We start from the raw sequence: 22709 nt of genomic DNA, 5'->3' as shown, positions 1-22709 counted from the left end.
TATCTGCAGCCCGTCACTAATATGTTCATCTGCTCTTCTCAGTGGCGTGAATATAGTCTCTGCTTGAATAATATAGTCATTGACTATTTCATTGCTAGCTTTATGGAGGGAAGAAAGTTCACAATACAAACTGACAACGTGGGGTTTGTCTTTTCCCGATTAGTGCTCGCGAAGGATCTCTAGTGCTTTTCTTCCGTCACGTTTTGCGTCCCTCATGACCAGTGACAAACTTTTGTTGTCTACACATTGTACCAGTTCAGCATATGCCTCTCCGTTCTTTGCCTCATCTTCCGTGAGAAACGTCCGGCAGTTAAAAGTGAAGCTTATGCAGATGTGCATAAAACTGCAGTTCCCCCATCCGCTAGGGGCTGAAAAACAGAGCGAATCCCCATGTTAAAAAGACCAACTTCACAGCAGAAATAAAAATGTTTACAGTCTGGTTCAAAAATCCATTTTCGGTTTAATAGGTCAGGTTTACCTTCATTAAAACTGTGGGGGGAGTGAATTTCTTTCTAACACAACCATTTAAAAGTAATTTCATCTCAAAATTTGTCATATTTGGGAGCGTGTCCTTTTGATTGACAGGTACCCAATCTCCCACTTCAAGTAAGAAGAACATAGAAAAACTGCGGTTTTTAGCCAATTAACAACGTGACTTAGCTATAACCCGCTTACCTCGGTTAGCTGGTTAGCTCCTGATATCTCCTGGTTAGCTTGGTTAGCTCTTAGCTACAGAAAGCTCAGTGGTCGCTCGATGTCAATCATCCACCATGACTCACAGCGCCACTCTTAGCTACCTCTTTGCCCATGTTTGTATTTTCCGGCCAAGACGACACGCATGCTTCAGCCAAGATGGCAATGGTAGGAACCCCCACCGAGCTTCAATTCAGCTCTTCAGAAACTTTTGGGTGACGTAACGGAGGCTACGTCCATCATTTTATATACAGTCTATGGTCCCTGCCTACCACGGCAAGTGTAAGGAGCAGATAGCCGCAGTCTAGAACCAGCTGGATCCAGACTGAGAACACAGCCTGTCAGGTCTTACTCTTAGGGTGTTACTCGACAGCTCAACCTTTTGATTTAAAAATGAAGAAAAAACTTCAGGTCAGGAATGAGTGAATAAAAAAGTACATATATATTAAGAAGATATTCCAATTTTATTAATTCTTAACACAATTTATTAATGTTTTATCCATTTTACTTTATCAGTCCCTTTTTTACATAACCGAAAAACACCCTAAAAGAGTGATATTAAAACAAAAACATGTCCCAACACAAATAAACATCAGATACAGTAAAGCCTAACACACAAAAGCTAGAACCCCAGTTTCATTTTTTACACTTTTGTAGTGTAAAAGTAGTGATCTGATTTTAAAAATGGTGAATGAGCAGTAATCCTGTGTTTTTTTGTAATCTGTTTTGCCCCTCAAAAAGAAAAAAAAAAAACACATTGAGCCATTCAAACACATACACACACTTATACAGCACTTCTTATTCTTATTTTGTGCTTTTCATTTATCACACACATTTACACAGAGAGGCAACTCGGGCTTCAGTAGTTTTCACATGTAGTCTCAGGAAGCCAGGATCAACCTTCCAGTTGTCAGATGGCTGCTATTCTTCTAGTCACCCCCCTGTGATATCTGGGAGATAAAGACTTCTCCTAAACAGGTGTTTCGTTGAAAAAAAAGACTTTTTCTTTCATCCACCTCACCAAGTCATATCTGGATCATTATGATTTATTGTTTCTGGATTCTATTAAGCTCATTAAGCACAATACACAGCATTAAATCCAAGATCTATATTAAAGAAAGATACTTTTATTTTTTGGAAACACAGGATTTTTCTAATTATTCCAGTAACTGCTTTAATATCAGAACTACATGTTGCTTGCAACTACTGATAAGAAACTCAGGTCATCCACACTATAAACTAAATCCATTCTGAGTTTCAGCTATACTGGACCATGGGATGATCGCTCCAGGGTGGCAGGTTGGAGAGTTTCTCCTCAGTGGCACTTTCAATAGGCCATCCCCAGGCCTTAAAGAATTCACTCAAATTCATCTTCACAGACTGGGAGAAAGTTTCAGCATACAGGTTCATCTTTCCCTTGTTGTCATTGGGAAAGTTGCTCATGTCAAGGTAAGCAGAAAACACCTTCTTAATGGCATTCCAGCCAAACTTTCCTTGGAGCTGAAAGGAAAAAGAGTAGATAAGATGTAACACCATCATTCTCTAGTTGTAGTTTAAACATGTTGAAGAGCTGTGCTGGTATTTTGACTGTATTCCTGAGTAAAATAATCAGTCTAAACGTTATAAACAACGGTAAGACTCTGTTTTTTCACCTCACACAGACTTTTCCTTCTGTTGTCATGTTCACAACGGTCATTAACATGTTTAGATGATCTGACCATTGTTGGACAGCAGTAAGTGCAACCGTGAAGCATATAAACTGGATCATTCAACAAGCTGTTTTCCATTAAAATGGAGGTTCATCTATATTCCAGAAAACCAGGCAAGAAAAGAAATAATAACCAGGAGAAAACGAGAGTCTACATGGGTTTAGTGTTTACTACATGGAGACAATCAATGAAGAAGAGGGACTTAAAAAGTCAGACAGAGGTTGCGGCTTTCTGCAGGACAGGTAAGTGCATTCAATCTAACGGTGAAGTTTATTTTATGTTAGAAACAGGGCAGGTAGTCCAGTCTACTTTATCCTTCCGTTTGAATTTGATGATTTAGTGTTATTTGCTAATTTGTTAGTTGGTCTATAGGGGAAAGGCTCCATTGCTGTTGCTATTCACAGCAGTCAAACCAGAAGGTGACCGTGTGCTTCTTTCAGCCGTATTTTACGAGAGTTTATTTTTTCTTCTTGTTTCATAATTTATTTCAGCTCATTTGAAAAGAAGCTATTATTAGCTATTATGTATTAGCAGTAGCTTAGTACCAAATCAAATTGTATTTCTAAAGCGCTTTTCATGACAGAAGCAATACAAAGTGCTTTATATTATCAAACCAAGTCATGCAGATTAAAAAAAAACATTCACACAACAAAACTGACATAACTGAAAAACACTCTCATGTTCTCTTTCAGTAATACACACACAAGGACACACAACAACTACCCCTCACTAAGAAAAACGTCATATTTCTTAAATAGTCTTTAAAAAAAAACAATGAGAAAATTAAGTAAGAGCAGCAACAATAAATTTAATATAAATGTGCTAGAAAGGAGATAAAAAATCAAACATACAAAAAAAGCCACATTAAATCAAATTATATTAAATAAACAACGATTAAACAAAAATTACTTAAAAGGTAAGATGAAAAAGTGGGTTTGGAGTCTCTTTTTAAAAGCATCAACAGTCTCTGCATCCCTGACACCCTCTGGCAAGCTGTTCATAATGGAAAGAACTTATATACAGAATAAGCTATTGTAATTTCTCTCACCTGCAAATATGTTTCTAGGCAAGTCCAAACATTCCAGTTGCTGAGATTCCTGCCTTCCTTGACAAACTCTTCCACACGGCGCTTCCGTTTTTCCAAGGTCATTGAAAGATGAGCCTGCAGTATGGACATTTAAATGGGTAAAAATGTTAATTATTAGAAAAGTATGAGTAAACTCCTAATGATAAATTAACTATTACTAATTTCAAATTCTTATCAGGTCAGTCCACCTGATCTCATTATAGAATTGGAAATAATTAAGATTCAAGATGCAATATTTTTATTGTCATTATGCAAGCATAATGAAATTTTGCAGTGTCTTGGCTTGAGCACACATAAAGAAATATAAATATAACAGGCCTAAATAAATAAATCAAACTAAAAAAATAGAAAACAATAAAAATTCACATATTGTTAAAACATTTTAGGTATCATGAGTTTTGTGTGTGGTATGTGTGTGTTGCTGCCAAGGAGGTTATGTGGTACCTGGCATGGTCTGTTTGTGTTCAAGATAATTCAAAAAGTTACGGACGCATTTTCATGATATTTTCAGGAGTTGTTGGAAATGTGAAAAGGAAGAACTGGTTTTAATTTTTGTGGTGATCCTTTGTATTACTTTTTCTTTTTTACTTTATTTGTTTAATTTTTGTATCTTAAAAAAAAAAAAAGGCAAAGTATAAAACTTTATTTTGCTTGTCATTTTTCTTGATTTCAATTAGGAAAAACCATAGACTGTATATAAAGAGATGGACGGAGTCTCCGTGACGTCACCCATAGGTTTCTGAAGAGCTGAAGTGAGGCTCGGTGGGCAGTTCCTACCGTCGCCATGTTGGCGGCGTCATGTGCGTCGTCTCGCCCGGAAAATAAAAATATGGGCAAAGAGGTGGAGCAGAGAGGGGGGCTGTTAGCGTCTTGGATGATTGACATCGAGTGAACTCCGAGCTTCCTGTAGCTAAAAGCTAGCCAAGCTAACCCCGAAATAACGGGAGCTAACCAGCTAACAGAGGTAAGCAGGATAAAGCTAAGTCACATTATTAACAACCGCAGTTGTTCTACGTTCTTCTGACTTGAAGCCGGATATAGGCACCTGTCAATCAAAAATATGATGAACTTTGAGATTAAATTACTGTTAAACGGGTGAGTTAGAAAAAAATTCACTCCCCCCACAGTTGTCATGAAGGTAAACCTGACCTATAAACCGAAAATGGATTTTTGAACCAGGCTGTAAATGTGTTTATTTCTGCTGTGAAGTTGGCCTTTTTAACATGGGAGTCTATGGGGATTTGCTCTGTTTTGGAGCCAGCCCCTAGCGGATGAAGGGGGAACTACAGTTTTATGCACTTCCGCATAGGCTTCACTTTTAACCGCCGGAGGTTGCTGCTTGGGAAAAACCAACACAGTAGCCAGACAATCATTCTACTGCTATAATGCCCAAGAAGACAAGCAAACGATCAATAAAAACAATAAAAATAACAAAAATATCATTATTAATTATTTTTATTTATTTGAAAAAATTTAGAGTTTTTGTTAAAAAAAAAAAAAAATTTAACTTTTTTTTTTTTTTTTTTAAATTGTGAGGAAAAAATCCTCATTTGAATCATTTTTATTTTATTTTCCCACCCCTAATGCCTAGGGGCATGTTCTTTTGATTGACAAATACTCGATTTCCAAGGGCAAGAAGGCAGAGAGTAGCATTGCTGCAATTTCTAGTCATATAAGAGTTTGATTTAGGATTAGCCTGTCTACCTCCATTAGCCATTTAGCTTGGGGGTTAGCTTGGTTAGCTCTTCGCAATGGGGAACTCGTTTAATAGATGTAAATTATGCAGCCCCCCCATCTCAACTCCACTTATTTGCCCATTTTTTTAATTTTCTGGGACGCTCCAGACGCGATGGACAGAAGCACCCAACAAGCTTTATGATTCAGTAGAAACCTATGATTGACGTCATGGAGGCTCCGTCTATTTTTTTTAATGCAGTCAATGGATTTGCCTTACTTTATTAATTTACCTCACTTTGATAGAAATGTGATAAATCCAAATACATTAATGGCGATGGAATCCTGTAATATTTACTATTCGTGGATTAGTAAGTGGTTTATCAGCTTAAAAAACGTTTGAGTTTCAAGGAACTGGTAAATGAAAAATAGAAAGTCAAATTTCTGGCTCCATTTGAGTTTGGAAATGTAAATCTAACTGAAGGAAATCCCGGGAAGAATCATAATGCCTTGATTATTAAACTTTTGAGATGTCATATCATCCATTGCTGGGCAACAGGAGCACAATTGAGTGGCTTGGTAGGCTGTCTCCATGTGGATGTATCACAAATGTATAACGCAGAAATGTAGCTTCTGTGGTGTCTCGTTAGGAAATAAAAAAAAACAAAAAACACAATACCTTTGCTCTGTCCAGTCCCAGCACCTCTTCATGCACATACACAGACCACAGGTTACATGTAGCCTCTGTTGTGTGTGGTTTAAACTCCCAGCAAGATCTCTGTTGGTTGTGTCCCAATTCATGAGTTTCTCCCCACAAACCTTTGGTCTTGGCATCTTCTGGTCGGACCAGCTCGGCTGCTATAGAGGAGTGCATCATAATGGGATACCCTGAATGCATCCAACCTGGATGAAAAACATAATCAGTCCTGTTTATTGGTTTTCCTCCAGAGAAATCATGCAACCACCTGCACACATCGTTCTTCACAACCCTCTTTCCCTTATCCCAGACCTAAACGCTAGACTGAACACAACTACAGACTGTCTTAATGACTTTTCTTTCCCCCTTGTTAAGTTGAAACAGAGCAGTCAGGTCATCTGCAGAAATTCCCAAATAGATACAGTATTGTTGGCTGTCTGAAGAATGGGAAGGAAGAACTACCCAGGTTAATGTCAGAAAAACATGTGAAGCTGGGGAGGGTTGTGGGTTGGAGGCATCATTGAACTGAACTGAATTGAATTGACTAGACATTGTTAATGTACACAAGTTAAAACAAAATTGCATTTGAGTGCCATTCTGCAACATTAATAAAAAGAAAAATATTGTAAAAAATTACTTAAAAACTGTGAAATTTAGAAGGCTAAAAGCATTTTCAAAAAATTGAATTAAAAAGTCTGTTGTGCAGTAATGTGCAAAATATATTTATGGCTGTCCGTGTGTGTGTGTGTGTGTGTGTGTGCGTGTGAGAGAGAGAGAGAGAGAGTCTGTATGAGTCCATAAGTATTTGCTATGTGGATTGTCCAGAGGAAAACAGCTAGTTGTCAGTCTGCTGGTATGGGAATTCTTCAACCTGCTGACAGCATCACTTGACACAAGTCATTCCCCATATCTTGCACTGTCTCAAACACACACACACACACACACACACACACACACACACACACACACACACACACACACACACACACACACAAATATACTTATTGTTGATGTAGTTGTTGTTCATAATTTTCCATTTGTTTTTTTCGCAGGTGATCCTGATGATTGTCTGCTTTGTTTTCTTATAAAGGCCTTTGGATGGTTGCTGTTTCTGTTTTTTGCTGGTTGTCTGGCTTTTCTGTCGGGGTTGGATTGTACAGTTGTTAAGGTTGTTTTCTATAGTGTGTATTTTGGTCTCTTTTTTTCCTCTCTTCACTCTCTTATTTGTTTTGTTTACTCTCTCCATTCTCAAATCATTTAGAAATAAAAGGAGTAAGTTTTAATGTATGAAGCAGATCTTAACCTTTGCACGGCTTTATTTTCTTTGCCTTCATAAAACTCAAAAAAGCAAATTTGTTCAGCACAACGTGGTTGAACAAATTTGTTATGATGTTGGACAAGACAAAGTAAAATTAAATAAATAAAAACACAAAAAAAACTTTCCAAACCTCCTTGGTTCAGTTTCAATACACAGGCAAACTAAGACTCACAGCCCAATGGTAAAAGATAAAGTACAAATGTGTAAAATATTGGCAGAGAAATGTACTTACCTGCTGAAATCTGCACATCAGCAACAATGCGTTCTTTGCGCTCAAATGTTTGAGGTAGAGCAGCCAGATCTGCAACACCTCTCATGATGTCATTCCAGAGTTTTTCCACCTCATGAAGGTGCTCCAGATCATGGACAATATGAGAGGGGACTGTGAGGATGATGTTGTCAAACTCTAACTCTGCCCATGGCGAAGGAGCTGCACGCAGTAAGGACCAATCATCTGCTGTTGTCACACCTGTAAAGATGTAAGGATGGATGTTTTGAAACATTACTTTTGATAGAAAAGATATAAAAAAGTGTATATATATATATATATATATATATATATATATATATATATATATATATATATATATATATATATATATATATATACATATTATATAGAGATTTCTTTCTAACTTTTAATTTTCTCTGTGGTTTGCTATCCTAATGTGTAAAAATAGAAACTATCTATTGAAGATTGTTAGAGTGTGCAGCAAAATAGCTGCTGCAGCTATTTTCAGTGTTTTTTCAGGGTCAGTGTTTCCCCCTCAGCACTTCTATTTAACTTCATGGTGTTGGTGTTGGACTAAATCCCTTAGAACAGGGGTGGGCAACTCCAGTTCTTGCTGCAACACACCTGACACACATCAGACTTAACTGGCAAACTGGAGCATAGCTTAACATTAAACTCTGCACTAGTGTGCTAATTAGCCACTGATTTGAGTTAGATGTGTTACAGCAGGAAAACTTCTAAGACTTACAGGATTGCAGCCCTTGAGGACTGGAGTTGTCCACCCTTGCCCTAGGCGTCCAGGAGGCATCCTGACCAGATGCCCGAGCTACCTCAACTGGTTCCTCTCGATTCAGAGGAGCAGCGGCTCTACTCTGAGCCCCTCCCGGATGACCGAGCTCCTCACCCTGTCTCTGAGGGAAAGCCCGGCCACCCTGCGGGGGAAACTCATTTCAGCCGCCTGTATACGAGATCTCGTTCTTTCGGTCACGACCCACAGGTCATGGCCATAGGTAAGGGTAGGAACGTAGATCGACTGGTAACTCGAACGCTTCGCCTTCTGGCTCAGCTCCTTCTTCACCACGACAGACCGGCGCAGAGTCCGCATTACTGCAGACGCCGCAGCGATCCGTCTGTCGATCTCGCGCTCCATCCTTCCCTCACTCGTGAACAAGACCCCGAGATATTTAAACTCCTCCACTTGAGGCAGGACCTCACTCCCGACCCAGAGAGGGCAATCCACCCTATTCCGGCTGAGGACCATGGTCTCAGATTTGGAGGTGCTGATTCTCATCCCAGCCGCTTCACACTCGGCCGCGAATCGCTCAAGCGAGAGCTGGCGACCAGATGAAGCCAACAGGACCACGTCATCTGCAAAAAGCAGGGACCCAATCTTGAGGCCACCAAGTCGGATCCACTCAACCCCTCGACTGCACCTAGAAATTCTGTTCATATAAGTTATGAACAGAATCGGTAATAAAGGGCAGCCTTGGCGGAGTCCAACCCTCTCTGGAAACGAATCCGACTTACTACCGGCAATGCGGACCAAGCTCTGACACCTGTCGTACAGGGACTGGACAGCTCGTACAAGGGGGTCTGGTACCCCATACTCCCAGAGTACCCCCCACAGGAGCCCCCGGGGGACACGGTCGAATGCCTTCTCCAGGTCCACAAAACACATGTAGACTGGTTGGGCAAACTCCCATGCCCCCTCCAGGACCCAAAAGAGGGTAAAGAGCTGGTCCACTGTTTCGCAACCAGAACGAAAACCACACTGCTCCTCCTAAATCCGGGATTCGACTATCCGGCAGACCCTCCTCTCCAGGACCCCTGAATAGACCTTACCAGGGAGGCTGAGGAGTGTGATTCCCCTGTAATTGGAACACACCCTCCGGTCCCCCTTCTTAAAAAGGGGGACCACCACCCCGGTCTGCCAATCCAGCTGCACTTCCCCTGATGTCCACGCGATGCTGCAGAGGCGTGTCAGCCAGGACAGCCCCACAGGATCCAGAGCCTTAAGGAACTCTGGGTGGATCTCATCCACCCCCGGGGCCTTGCCGCCAAGGAGCTTTTTGACCACCTCAGCGACTTCAGCCCCAGAGATAGGAGAGTCCACCCCTGAGTCCCCCAGCTCTGCTTCCTCATCGGAAGACGTGTTGGTAGGATTGAGGTCTTCGAAGTATTCCTTCCACCGACCCACAACGTCCCGAGTTGAGGTCAGCAGCTCCCCACCTCCACTGTACACAGTATTGATGGAGCACTGCTTCCCCCTCCTGAGCCGCCGGATCGTGGACCAGAATCTCCTCGAAGCCGTCCGGAAGTCTTTCTCCATGGCCTCGCCGAACTCCTCCCATGCCCGAGTTTTTGCCTCGGCAACAGCCGAAGCCGCATGCCGCTTAGCCCGTCTGTACCCATCAGCTGCCTCCATAGTCCCACAGGCCAAGAAGGCCCGATAGGACTCGTTCCTCAGCTTGACAGCATCCCTCACTGCTGGTGTCCACCAACGAGTCCTGGGATTACCGCCACGACAGGCACCAACGACCTTACAGCCACAGCTCCGGCTGGCCGCCTCAGCAATAGAGGCACGGAACACAGCCCATTCGGACTCAATGTCCCCCACCTCACTCGGGACATGTTCGAAGCTCTGCTGAAGGTGGGAGTTGAAGCTCGCTCTGACAGAGGACTCAGCCAGACGTTCCCAGCAGTCCCTCACAACACGTTTGGGTCTGCCAGATCTGACCGGCTTCCTCCCCCACCATCTGAGCCAACTCACCACCAGGTGGTGATCAGTTGACAGCTCCGCCCCCCTCGTCACCCGAGTGTCCAAGGCATGTGGCCGCAGGTTCGACGATACGACTACAAAATCGATCATTGAACTGCGGCCCAGGGAATCCTGATGCCAGGTGTACATATGAACATGGTGTTCGTTATGGACAATCCATGCCTTAAAATGCCTTTACACAAAAATGTATTTACCAATCAGCCACCAGATATCCATATAATGATCATGCATTTGATTCTCAACCATCCCTTGTGATACACACACTCACCAGACTTGTAATAAGGTGCTGACACAGCCACCTGCACAATAACCTCTTCCCCATCCACCTTTACGTCACGTGGAGCCACCAGATAGATAAGTCCGCCCCATAGATTCCACACCTGCATCACCTCAGAGGTTACAAAATATTTCTTGCAAACAGAGGGTGCTCTCTTCAAGACTTTATCTCTGAGCACATCAGACTGGCAACCAATCTGGATCTGAGAATCAGAAAGAATATGTTAATCATTTGGAAATGTGAAAACTATGCTTTTACATTATGACATTAACCAATGCCACATTTAGCAGAAAGTTTTGCTTCTGACTGAATATGAAGCGAACCTTGGAGGCAATTTTGTTACCATGTAGCTATGAAGCTAGCTGGCAGGGCATTAGATCAGGTACAGAAAGGCCTAACAGTTTTCTAGTACAGACTTGATGTAGCTCCATAAAATAGCAGAACAGGATTATAATAAATACAGTTATTACATGGCATAATATACTGTACCTTCCATCTGTTGTTAACAAGCTTTGATGGCATTATCATGTAGGTCTTCATGCCAGGGGGGAGGTACAGACCTGTACTGATCCACTCATCATTTTCTGTTTCACAACCAGAACCACAGATTTTGAATCCATTTATGTAAATAAGAGAGAAGTATACACCACCGATATCATTTACTGTTTTGTTGTTATTTTATTAATGTGTTAATATTTGTAGAGTCTGACCCGCTGTTTTGGCATCAATCCTGATCCTTTGGTTGTAGACGACAGGCAGTGGTGGGTTATCCTTGATGAGGTAGGGCAGAAGTGCATCCTGGTTTGGGGAAACATCAAACACTTCGGATGCCACTCTGAGGAGTAGATGGTCTGTTGGAGTCTTCACAGGGTTCTGCTCACTCACCTTCAAACATAATACATACAAACACGAAGAGACCAGATCTCTAACTTAAAGTTGTCTATTGCTTGACATCCAACAGTTTAGGACTGCTCAATAGATGAAAGAATATTCATATACTTTATTAGGTTATTTGGGAACTTGTGACAGCAAATACAAGCACAGAATAGACTAAGAATAAAGATGGTCTTGTTTCATACATTTGTCTGTATTTCCTCTAGGGATGGGGATATCGGTACTCTGGAGTCAATACTTAGATATTTGATAGTATTTGGATACCACTCTGTTGATATAAAACATGACTTTTGTTTTACTCCTGAGAGCTTAAGGTACAAAACTGCACACAACAACAGCAACAGTTTCTTCCTTCTGTATTATATGATTATGGTAACTTATCATATGACATGGCTACTGTTGGTGATGATGGTATTTTTTTTCAATATTTTACAGGTTTAATGCAAGCTACAGTTGATTGTGTTGTATTTCATTGATTATGTTAATTGAACACATTTTTCCCCATTTCTATTCAGTAAGTGTGAATAAGCATACATTAATATGTAGTTTAAGTATTTTATCATTTTTAAAGGGAGTTTTTAAAAAAAAAAATCTTATCTGTCTTTGTTTAATTTACTTTGCATGATTTATTGTTCGATAAAAAAAAAAAAAAGCATTTCTTTCTGGTATTGATGCTAATAGCTTGTACATTCTACATTATCCTAGTACTGTGAAATGATGATTTTCCTCTGTTCAACCCCAAGGGTCTTTTAAAGGTTTTGGCTTGAAAAAGACATACACAAATACAATGGCATATTTCTCTGTCATTATACACTCAACATAAACTATCAAATTAAAGCTAACACTTGTGGGATTTTATCTGAAGTGAAATCACAGATGCTGCTATTTTAAAGTAAGTGAAGATGGAACATGAGAAAGTTTTCATATTTTTCCTTGCCTGAATATTTTTTGCATTTCAAAGTAAATAAAAGTATTAAAGGTTACTACTATAGACAAAAACTCCAAAAAACCATGCCTCAACATGTGGACAGTACCTGTGCAAAGTTTCATGCAGCTGAAGCAAAGCACAACAAAGTTTCAGGGATTTTAGTAAAGAGGTGTCACGCGTTATTCAGTTCAGCGCAGTTTGGCACAATTTGGCACAATTTAGCACAATGTGTGAAAAATGAGATTTATTTAGGTATTGAAAGGCAGAAATGATTCAACCTGATTTGCAGGCCTGAAAAAGTTAGTTTCTCAAAATTTTTAAAGGAATATTTCCATTATTTATTGCCCTATTCATTAAAACCATAAGCAACAAGGATTTTTGACTTATGACGAGGAACATGTTAACTAGAAAACACTATTTATATAAGAAGAAAATAAAACTAAGTTTGTGGTAAACATTTTGTGTGATGGCAAACAGAACATATTTATTCAGCCATATTCCGTTCATTTTCAGCATCCCAGTTTCCTCAGTCGGCCTGCAGGAGGCCTCGGTGTCAGATGTGGATTCTTGCACACTCTCAAAAATAGAGGTACAAGATAAGGACATTTCTGTACCTATAGGTACATTTGAAAGAAATGTTCTCCCAAAAGTACAATACTGGTCTTGTGACATAAAGTACAAATTTGTACCATTTTGACCATAAGGGTATCTGCAGCATTGAAAAATGTAATGTTAATGGCTGTAATGTTACAAACTAGAGCAGAGTTGAGTGATGACAGTAGTACTACTTAACAGTCATTTACTACACCAGACAATGAAGGTCAGATGCTGCAAACTAAGTGTATGGCTGGTCAGTATTTTGAGTTTTTGAAGATTATTTCTAGGTTAAAGATAGGATAATATTGCTAAGTTGCATGGACCAGGCCTAATGCTGTGGAAAACATAAAAAACACAACTTGATAAGGTGAGGTTGAACTTGATAAGGTACAAAAATAGACCAGAACTGAAGGGTACAGAAATGTCTCTCAAAAGAGTACACTCCCAGCGACAAGCATTTGTACCTTTTTAGGTACAAGCTGGTACCTCTATTTTTGAGTGTGCACACACAACTCAATCCAAGCATCTCTTAAATAATTTCCAGGACTTCCAGTTTCTAGAGTGCAGCGTGTCTTCTGGAGTCCTGTTGTGGTTTTTTTTCTATTTCTTTTTTTGATAAATAATGTGTAAAAAGCAGACGCTGCAACACTGACTACCGCTTGACCGTGTGCAGTGGGTGTGTGCGTAATGTGTTCTACAGATGCACGCACAGGTTGTATTTTTCTGTGTGTTAGCTTTATGCCAGGCTATAATTTTGGCTCTGATTGGCCGATCCTGACCCCTCATTCTAATTGTGTGATTGGATAGAATCACGGCAATGTCATCATGTTTATTTCGATGTGACCAATCCGCACTGGCAAAGCCGGAAATGTTTGTGACGCAGAATGACTGGCACCTGTCATCGTCCGATAATATTCATGTTTCCGGGCAGGAAATGGTGAGTTTGAACGGCTAACTTCTTCCAAAGCTAAATGGGAAACTTAGTTGCTTCACGAAATACAGTTTTATGTCAGTAGATTAATGTTTTGGAGGCAAAACAGCAAAGGTAAGACAGAATACGTGATGATGTTTTTCAAACGTGAAGCATAAATTCAGCCTTCTTTTAACTTTAAGTGAATCCTGGTCATAGCGAGATGAAACTGGTATATGTGGAATCTGTGGGATGTGTGGTTTCAGTAGAGGTGTTTGTTAGTTTCCATGCCACTGGGTGGACACAAGGATCCATTGTGTTTGTTTACATATTTTTACGGACTTTGGTGTTCTAATAGTTTATTGTCTGGTCTGTGTTTGGTGGTTATGGTTATGAGTTTTATTAGCCATTAGCTAAGAGTGTGGACTTTTTGTGGATACCACACGTCTACTTTTGTATTAGTTACACAAAGTTACACCCATGAAAACGTGATGTTTACTCCTGCAGTCCTGGTAACTAGGAGTTTGGGTGGAAGAGGTTTTTAAGAGTTGACAATTTCAATATCAGTAATGATAATGGTATTGATAGAGACTTCTTTAACTGTATTGTGGTCCTACTTAAGCTGAAGTTGAATTTGTTTGTTTCTCCTGTGACTGCTGTCCATAATGTCCCCTCATAAAATAAACAAGTCGCAGCTTCAGCTGGGTGTCCAAGTTGTTGTTATTAATATTGTTTGTTAGTGGTTTTAGTTAAGCTTTTTGTACCAGCTTCTGTTTTAAATATATTTTGTACCTCTCTTATTATATGTGATACATTGTAGATTTATCAGACAAGTTATTTTATAAAACCTCACGTGTCCCACCTGTGGTATGCCAAACTTCTTCAGGATGTCAGTGAGGAAGAGGAGCACCTGAGTGTAGAAGAAGCTATCATAAGCTTTCATGCTCAAAAAGTTGCTGCACTCCTCCCTCAGCTTTGGAAGGTGTTCCTCCTCTTGTTCTGTAAGGTCTTTCCCGTCAGTTACATGGTCAGCAAGGCGGCGAAGAAGATGGCGAAAGTGGAACTGGCTGACCTGACGTGGCTCAGGGTACTTGTAGGAACCTTGTGCAATTGTGTCTGTTAACAAGGTCAAGCCCATTTTGTTCAAGATTATGTTTCCTGAAACACAGAAAATACCCAAATCTGACGTGTGAAGGAATATTCATTCATTCATTTTCTGAACCACTTAATCCAATTCAGGGTCACGGGGAAGCTGGAGCCTATCCCAGCTGGCTTTGGGCGACAGGCAGGGTACACCCTGGACAGCTCGCCAGTCCATCGCAGGGCCACACAGAGAGACGAACAACCACTCCTATGGGCAATTTAGAGTTACCAATTAACCTAACATGCATGTCTTTGGACGGTGGGAGGAAGCTGGAGAACCCAGAGAGAACCTGCAAACTCCACACAGAAAGGCCACTGACTGAACCCCCCAGCCAAGGATTGAACCAGTGACCTTCTTGCTGTGAGGCCACAGTGCTAACCGCTGTGCCACCATGCAACCGTGTGAAGGAATATATGCTTGATATTTACTCTGTTTTATTCATATTTATTTATTTGTAATATTCAATTGGTTTCTCTTTATACATGTGTGATATGTGTTTGTGAACTTAATATCTGTAGCAAATTCCTGAAAAGTACAAACGGAGATTTGTCAGACTGGCATTTAACTTCTTCTTTGAATTAGATTTTTTTTAAAAAATAAACAAATTATTTTTTAGCTCAACCAGCTCCATGTCTTTCTATCTGAAGGCTGTAAAGTTCCTCTAACACAGTGTCCCTTAACTCTATCACCCACTTCTATCAGTCCTCTCTCTCTATTCCCCTTTACCCCTTGCCTCCTTCTATCCTTCCCTCTTAGATAAACTAGCTGCAGGAATAGATAAAGAATGGACATTTTCAGACTTCAGACTGCCTGAACTGACCCCCTTCTGTCTGCAACAGGGAAATCTACTCTGAAACCGGATCTGGATGGTTCACATTTCTCTACTTGCAACCAAATATTTTAACTTATACATGAGTGTGCAATGAGTAATTTCCAATACAAAAGATCCTGCTCAAAAATGGCAGAGAAGAAGGCAATTTCTCAGAACTTGCAACCCTGTTAAGGTTTACTCTGTGTCTCAGATCTCAACATTTCTTCAACAGTCTTTGCTTTGTGCTTCTTTGTGTGTTCATGTCATTATTTCATCTCAGTTTGATGCAGATGTGGGTCTGTTCTTTTTTTAAAAGATGCTGTATGTATTTCGAACATCCTGTTATAACCTGGATTACAAGGGTCACTGCATGGCTACAGATTTGTTTTTTATGTACATGATTGTGTCTGAAACTGTTCACTGCATTTTTACACAAGAGCTTTGTTTCCATTACATTTTTTTTTGCAGAACAAAAACAATATTTTAAAGATTTTGACTGTGTACAATTTGATTTTTTGAATGGCATTTAGCACATAAGCTGTAATTCTTATAAAATCTTGTCCTGCTACTCCACTTTGAGGAGGATGGAGACACAAAGCATTTTGTATTTTTGGAGCAGCTCTTTCAGTTGCTACTACTGATGTTCCCGCTGTCCTCATCGTAAAATGGAAGAAGTCATCCACAAAACATCTTTACTTGATATAACCTGATCATGTGACCCCATAAATCACATCCAGTGACTTGTAAATGTGAAGAAAGTGTTTTCATTACACTTTTGAGACACACTTCTATATTGACACACCTGAAAAACCGTCTCATGAGGGTGCAAAACCTTTTTAGATATTTAAAAGGTTTTTCAGTGTAGGTGTTTCCACTACCAGTTTTTTTATTAATATATTTAGGTTTTGCACAATTCTAAAGGTGATAGAAACACAGCTGCAGATACAAACACAAGCGCATTATTACAATACTGTGACAGTGCAGGTGCCTCATGTTGATAATGAAAAAAATATACATCAACTTACCTGAGAAGTCTTGGAATGGGTTTTGCCCTGGGTGTTGTGATGCCCACCACCAAGCATGCCCAGCAATGAGCAGGCCTCCTCCCTCTGACACAAAGTTTTGGATTTCTTCAACATGTTTATCACTGTATGCTGTACACACATACACACTCAGGTCTGGTCTGAACTTTGTCTTTTCACATTTTAACTCTAGATTAGCTAAAATGGTCAGTTTTGGATGAAAACCAATGACTCCACCCCGGCCCTGGTCCAACCAATGAACTGCATTCTTCCAAAAAGCTGACAGTGTCTGAAATAGAAACAAATTTATGAGAAAGGGTTTGTAAACATCATTCCATACAATAAAGATAATCAATGACAAATTATCTGAAGTTAGTGTCAAGAAAAAGGATGTTTAAAGCAAGTATTCTGCTCTTTTGACTGATAAAACGGCACCTCTGCTTTCAGTAAACTTTCATGTGTTGCCAAAATGACCCGTCCTAGCCCATAATAGGTTCCTGCCAAGAACACACGTTCATCGTCGGTGATGCCGATGGGGAAGGCTAGAGGCCCATGGACCAGAGCCTCAGAGCCTGTAAAATCCCCTCGAAGGTCAAAGCCTGAAACCCCTTCCAACAAAAATTCAAGGTCATCCTGAAGGTTTTTCCCAATGCTGTAACATGAGAATAAAAATGGAGACAGAAGCAGAGAGCTGAGCAAACAAATAAAAATGTTCAAAGTTGACAACATGTGCTTTCACATCAACTTTAAGCAAAATGGTTCTTCAATGAGCATTGTTATGTTTCTCAGTATTTTTTATAAAATATGCAGTCAAATTTTTGCTCCCTTTAAATACTTTCTAGGGTAATTGGCATAGACTGTATATAAAGAGAATTGGTAACTTATAACAGAAAATACAAGCACAGAACATAATGAAGACAACTTTCTTGTTTCAAACATCTGTCATTCATGAATGCGTTCGGCGACCACAAAATTGTTCATGTCTTTTCTCCAAGTTTGGTGTTAATCTCGGAAGAACAGAAAGACCAGTTGGTCTTACTTTGCATCGATTAATTGCCAAAACATGGCCATAGGTTTGTTATCTGGGACAGGGACAGATGAGGAAAAATAACCATAACTATGAAGGATGCATGAAAACAATAAACTATTATAATGATACTAAATTAAGAATGTTTTCCCTCATATTTTAAGTGTTATCTTGATTATAAATAACAGCATGATGAGCTTTAAATAATATAAAAATTATATTATGCATAACCAGGTCAGGGTCGGCGATGTTGCAATTTTTTGTATCAATCTGATACAAAGTATGTCCAGGGCAAATATTGCTAATACTGATGCCATCATTTAGTTTTCTTTTTTAATTTTGATAACAATCATAATAAAACCATTACAAAGATTTTTTATCAAAAAGACCTGAGAAATTTTAATTGAATTTTTTTTCTTTTGTTTTTGTTCGTTGTCAACAACCTAATAAAATAACTCTTTCCCTTTTATCAAACACAATTGTTTCGGAAAAATAAACACAACAATGCAATTTTAGCTTAGCTTAACACAACCAAAACTTTCCTTTTGGGTGGCTCTCGATCACATTCTTTGGCTTTTAAACCCCAAAGCCCTCTGCAATCAAAATATCCACATCATCTTGCTGGTATCGATCTACACCAATACCAGCCTTGGTATCAAAATTTAGATTGATCTACCCAGCCCTACAAGATGCACATCTCTGTGGTGTAAAAAGTGGGAAAGTGGTCCATTGCAGAATAAAATTTCATTACATAGCCTGCTGTACCCTCTACGGTTTGTAAAGCAAATTTCTACCTGCTGTGGCATCATTTGTCAAATCAAACTTTATTTCTAAAGTGCCTTTCATGCCAGAGGCAACACAAAGTGCTTTACATCACAAAACCAAGTCATGCAGATTAACATGAAGGAAGCCTTCACATACCAAAAAATGACTAAACAATTTAAAACCACCATCACGTTCTCAAGGTCAGACAGCAGAATGCCACAGTTTTTGGAAAGAGTTTGTTATTAGGATATAAGAAAAAAAATTTTTTCATAACGAACGGTTGGTGAATGAGATCTATTAACATTTCAGACAATAACACAACAGTAGATTTAAACAAAAAGATTATGTGTATCATCTTTGCCACGCGCAATTTCCATTAGACTAACTATAAATAAAATTTTATTTTATAAAGTTACTCCAAAACATACAGAAAATCATAAATACTCTGTTTATTCTGTCATGTATGTCCTTACTAAAGCTTTAATCTGTTTATCCCTAAAATGTTCCCCCTCCCATCACCACATTATAGACTCTACTTCACCGCTGCTAAAATCATTCTTGTTGCTGGGGGTGAATCGTTGCAGGAAAGACGGGGGTGTGTTGCTTGTTTATCCTGCAGCATTTTGTGTAATGCTGCAATTTACACTGAAGGTGAAGTATGAGAAAATTTGAAAAGATGTAAAAAGTGAAAGTGGAATTTTGTAATAAAAAAAAAAGAAAGCATTCACTTACTCTGTAATCCTCCAAGAGGGTGGGATTTCTGGGTAAATGGGCAGTTTTTCTTTCTTCCCATAATCTGCTGTAAAGTAGATTCCTGCCACTCCTGAAACTTTATTCCCAGGAAACTCAAGGATTGTGTTTTTATTGGAGTTGTGTGCAGCCCAGTTCCACGCTTGTCCTCCTATCAAGACCCCTCCTCCTGACTTCAGAAAGCCCACCAGTTCTTGAGGATTGACACCAACACTGTAGGCATCTGTTACATAAGCACCAAGTCCCAGACTTTCATTAAAAGCCTCCACAACGCTGACTTGGAAGACTGATTTGTCGAGATTATTTGAAACTGCCTGTTGACTTCTGTGTACTCCCACAGAGGGGTTTCCAGGTTCCCCTCCTTTCAGCCAGATTAGAGCCTTTTCTACCAGAGCAGGTAAGGTGGTCAGGTAGACCTCATGACTCACAGCTACAATTCTTCCACGGCCATATGAAGAAGCAGCTATCAGGACCTGACCATCGCTGTTCATCAATAGCGGAAAGGCGTGTTCTCCATTTAGAAGAAGGTTACAGGGAACACAAGAGCCACTCAGGTCCAGCTCCCTCAGACCTGTCATCACAGATCTGTAGGCCTCTTCGTGATAAAACTGAGTTGGATTGTCAGACATGGTGAGAAGAATGGATGATCTAAAGGTTGGTCGAAGACAGCGACTGGAACAATAAAGGTGCGCTGGATGGAGATTGACTTTCAGCACTTAGACGTGTCTGCCTGGAAGAGAATAAAATATTTAGCTAATCTCACATTAAAGTTGTGGAATTAGTCAAATTCAACTAGATGAAAGTTGAAAAGTCACTTTTACCTGAGCGTTAGTTTTGGCACAGCTGTTTTCAAACACACACCTATCTGACTGGAGAAGAGGATCAAAGCTGGTAGAGGAAATGTGGAGGCACTATTTAAAGAAAACATGAGAAATGAGAAGGCACAGAGTCTGAGGAGGCACTACTGTCAGCCAATGAACAATGAGAAAGCTTAAACAAGATGATACATGATAGACTGTATGACCTTACTTAGACATGACATTCATAAACACACACCTGGAAGCACCGGCAGATAACTTGAGGCATTACCACCATACAAGGTCCTGACTGGTGCGCTGATGTTCATTTGCATTATAGCGCTAGTGTCAGGTTAATATATAATCTCGGCCATAAACATTCAGTCGTCTTTATTCAACATGAACCACAGGAAATGAAAAGAACGGGATCCCATTCAACAAGCAAATGATACTTACCGTCCAGATTTCATGCAAAGAAAGAAAGTATTTTTAAGATGAATTTAAGTGTTTACATTTGGTGAAAGTTTAATCTCCACTGGCTGTTTGTTTCAGTTTGTTTAGTCTTTCCCTCTATACTGTATACAAGGTCCTGACTGGTGCGCTGATGTTCATTTGCAATATAACATTATACATACACAATGCAAACATTAAGTTGTCCGAACTTTTCAACAAAATAAAGTAAGCTGTAGATTTATTAAAGCATGAAACAAAACTCAACCCAAGAGTCTAAACTTTTCCACTTTCCCTTTTTTTTTTCTTGGACAATGTGTCAAAACATCCCCTGTAGATCATACACAGCTAGAGAACATCATAAATGTTAAACTGAACAATAACATAAGATATATTTTAAATTATAAAACATGCCTGATAAATTGTAAATATTGTGTTGTTATCTTGATCAGGGAATATTAATTTTTTTTTTTTATTAATAAATTAAATTTAATACTTTACTCTGTCAAACATTGACACACACATGTAAAACCAAAAACAGGTTTCTAAACGACATGTAAGATTAAGATATTGATGTTTTGGCATATCAAACTCTGTTGGGTTTAGTCTTATGACATGCAGATGTTAGAAGCAAATTTGCAAACATTTGCAAATAAAGCCAAAGCAACCACAGCTGAAAAATCCTCAAATGTCTTCATAAAAGCACGATTCCTTCGTCGCATCTGATGGATGATAAGCAGCAAAGGTTGCATGGAAATGCTTATAGCTGTCGTAACAAGTTTTAACCAGAAAGTTATCTAGAAGCACATTCCTTGCAGCTGTCTGAATATGTCTGAAAATTATTTTTGACATGCTACCACTAACATATTGGATGTGAGGGCCTTTAAATCAAATTATGAACCTCAGTGTCACGCAAGTCAAGTTTATTTCTGTGGCTCATTTAATGTAAAAAAAACAGTTTAAATCCTCTCACCTAAGCAGCTGGGATAGACTCCAGCTCCCCCGCGACCTTTGATCGGATTAAGTGGTTCAAATAATAAATGAATGAATGAATAAGTTCAAAGTCCTCCACATAAAAATATAAAAGCATTACATATGGTGCAAAGAAAACATTAAAAAACATTAAAAAGTAGTTAAATCCAGCAACAGAGATAAAAAATCACAAAGTCATTAATAAAATTTACATTGTTAAGAGCAATATAAGATGAAAAGTTACTGTGTTGATTTCATGCCTTGATGGACAAGAAAAGAAAAGCTTTTAACCTGGATCTAAAGGTGTCTACATTGGTTGAATGTTTTATTTCCACTGGTATTTTGTTCCAGTTTGTTTTGTCTGGACTCTGGTCTGGACTAATTGACCTGAGTCTTAACCACTTTGATAACAAGTTAAAATCAACTGTTGACTCAGCAGCTCCAATTAAAACAAACAAATTAGGAATAAAATTCAGAAAACAATGGGGAAGCGAGGAAATAAAAAAGTTTAAAAGACACTGCAGGAGAACAGCAGAGAGAAAATGAAAAAAACAAAACAAACAGTACAACAGGAAAAAGTTTAAAGGGAAAAACCCAAAGTTTATAATAATACAATTCAACAAAATCAATGTAATTACATCCAATCTTTTATCTCAGTTTAACGGTAATCTTCACAAATCTGAAGTGTTGATTTTATCAGAGGATACACTGGAGAGTTTTGTCCTGGTTGAGTTTTATCCTACCTAAAAATATCAACCGGCCTCTTAGACCACATTCCCACATTTAAAAACATTTTATGGTTTCTTTGAGCCTGAGTGGAAAGGTAAACATAGTAAGCTACTCTCTTCAGAAGGATGTTTTCCTTCCCACCTTTAAAGTAGCAGTGTTCAGGCAAGGCAGCAGAAACAAAATAGAGGGGGGCATGATCTTTTTTGCGGGGGCATACCTTTTTAACCTTGATTTTATCTGCCTCAGGCTGAACAATGGCTCTGTGGAAGGGGGAAAAGATTTGAGTTTGTGGGGGAAAAAAAAACTCACTTTTCCTTCTTGTATATTTATGAAAATAATTCAGTATATTCATGTTTGTATTCGAAAGTAATAAGGTGTAATTTGCACTCCAGACAAAAAAAAAAAAAAGAAAAAGAAAGGGAATACTGCTGAGTCCAGGGCAGGTAC

The 22709-nt window shown here is 39.3% G+C and overlaps 1 protein-coding gene across 1 annotated transcript; it reads right to left on the bottom strand.

Annotated features, from left to right (window-relative positions):
- Positions 1-1950: 1950 nt before the first annotated feature.
- Positions 1951-19943, bottom strand: LOC306760724 (TRPM8 channel-associated factor homolog; the record flags this gene model as incomplete). The annotated part of the gene is made up of 11 exons (XM_079246692.1): positions 1951-2193; positions 3451-3564; positions 5843-6066; positions 7411-7647; positions 10458-10668; positions 10956-11050; positions 11177-11351; positions 14658-14953; positions 16776-17061; positions 17208-17424; positions 19297-19943. The coding sequence occupies 11 exons, from the start codon at positions 19941-19943 to the stop codon at positions 1951-1953; spliced, it is 2745 nt and encodes a 914-aa protein (XP_079102818.1).
- Between the last annotated feature and the right edge of the window lie 2766 nt (positions 19944-22709).

This window comes from Telmatherina bonti (genome assembly GCF_933228915.1).
Source record: "Telmatherina bonti genome assembly, chromosome: 9".
Classification (NCBI taxonomy): domain Eukaryota; kingdom Metazoa; phylum Chordata; class Actinopteri; order Atheriniformes; family Telmatherinidae; genus Telmatherina; species Telmatherina bonti.
The sequence above is the reverse complement of the archived record's forward strand: the minus strand, read 5'-3'. Positions and strand labels throughout refer to the sequence as shown.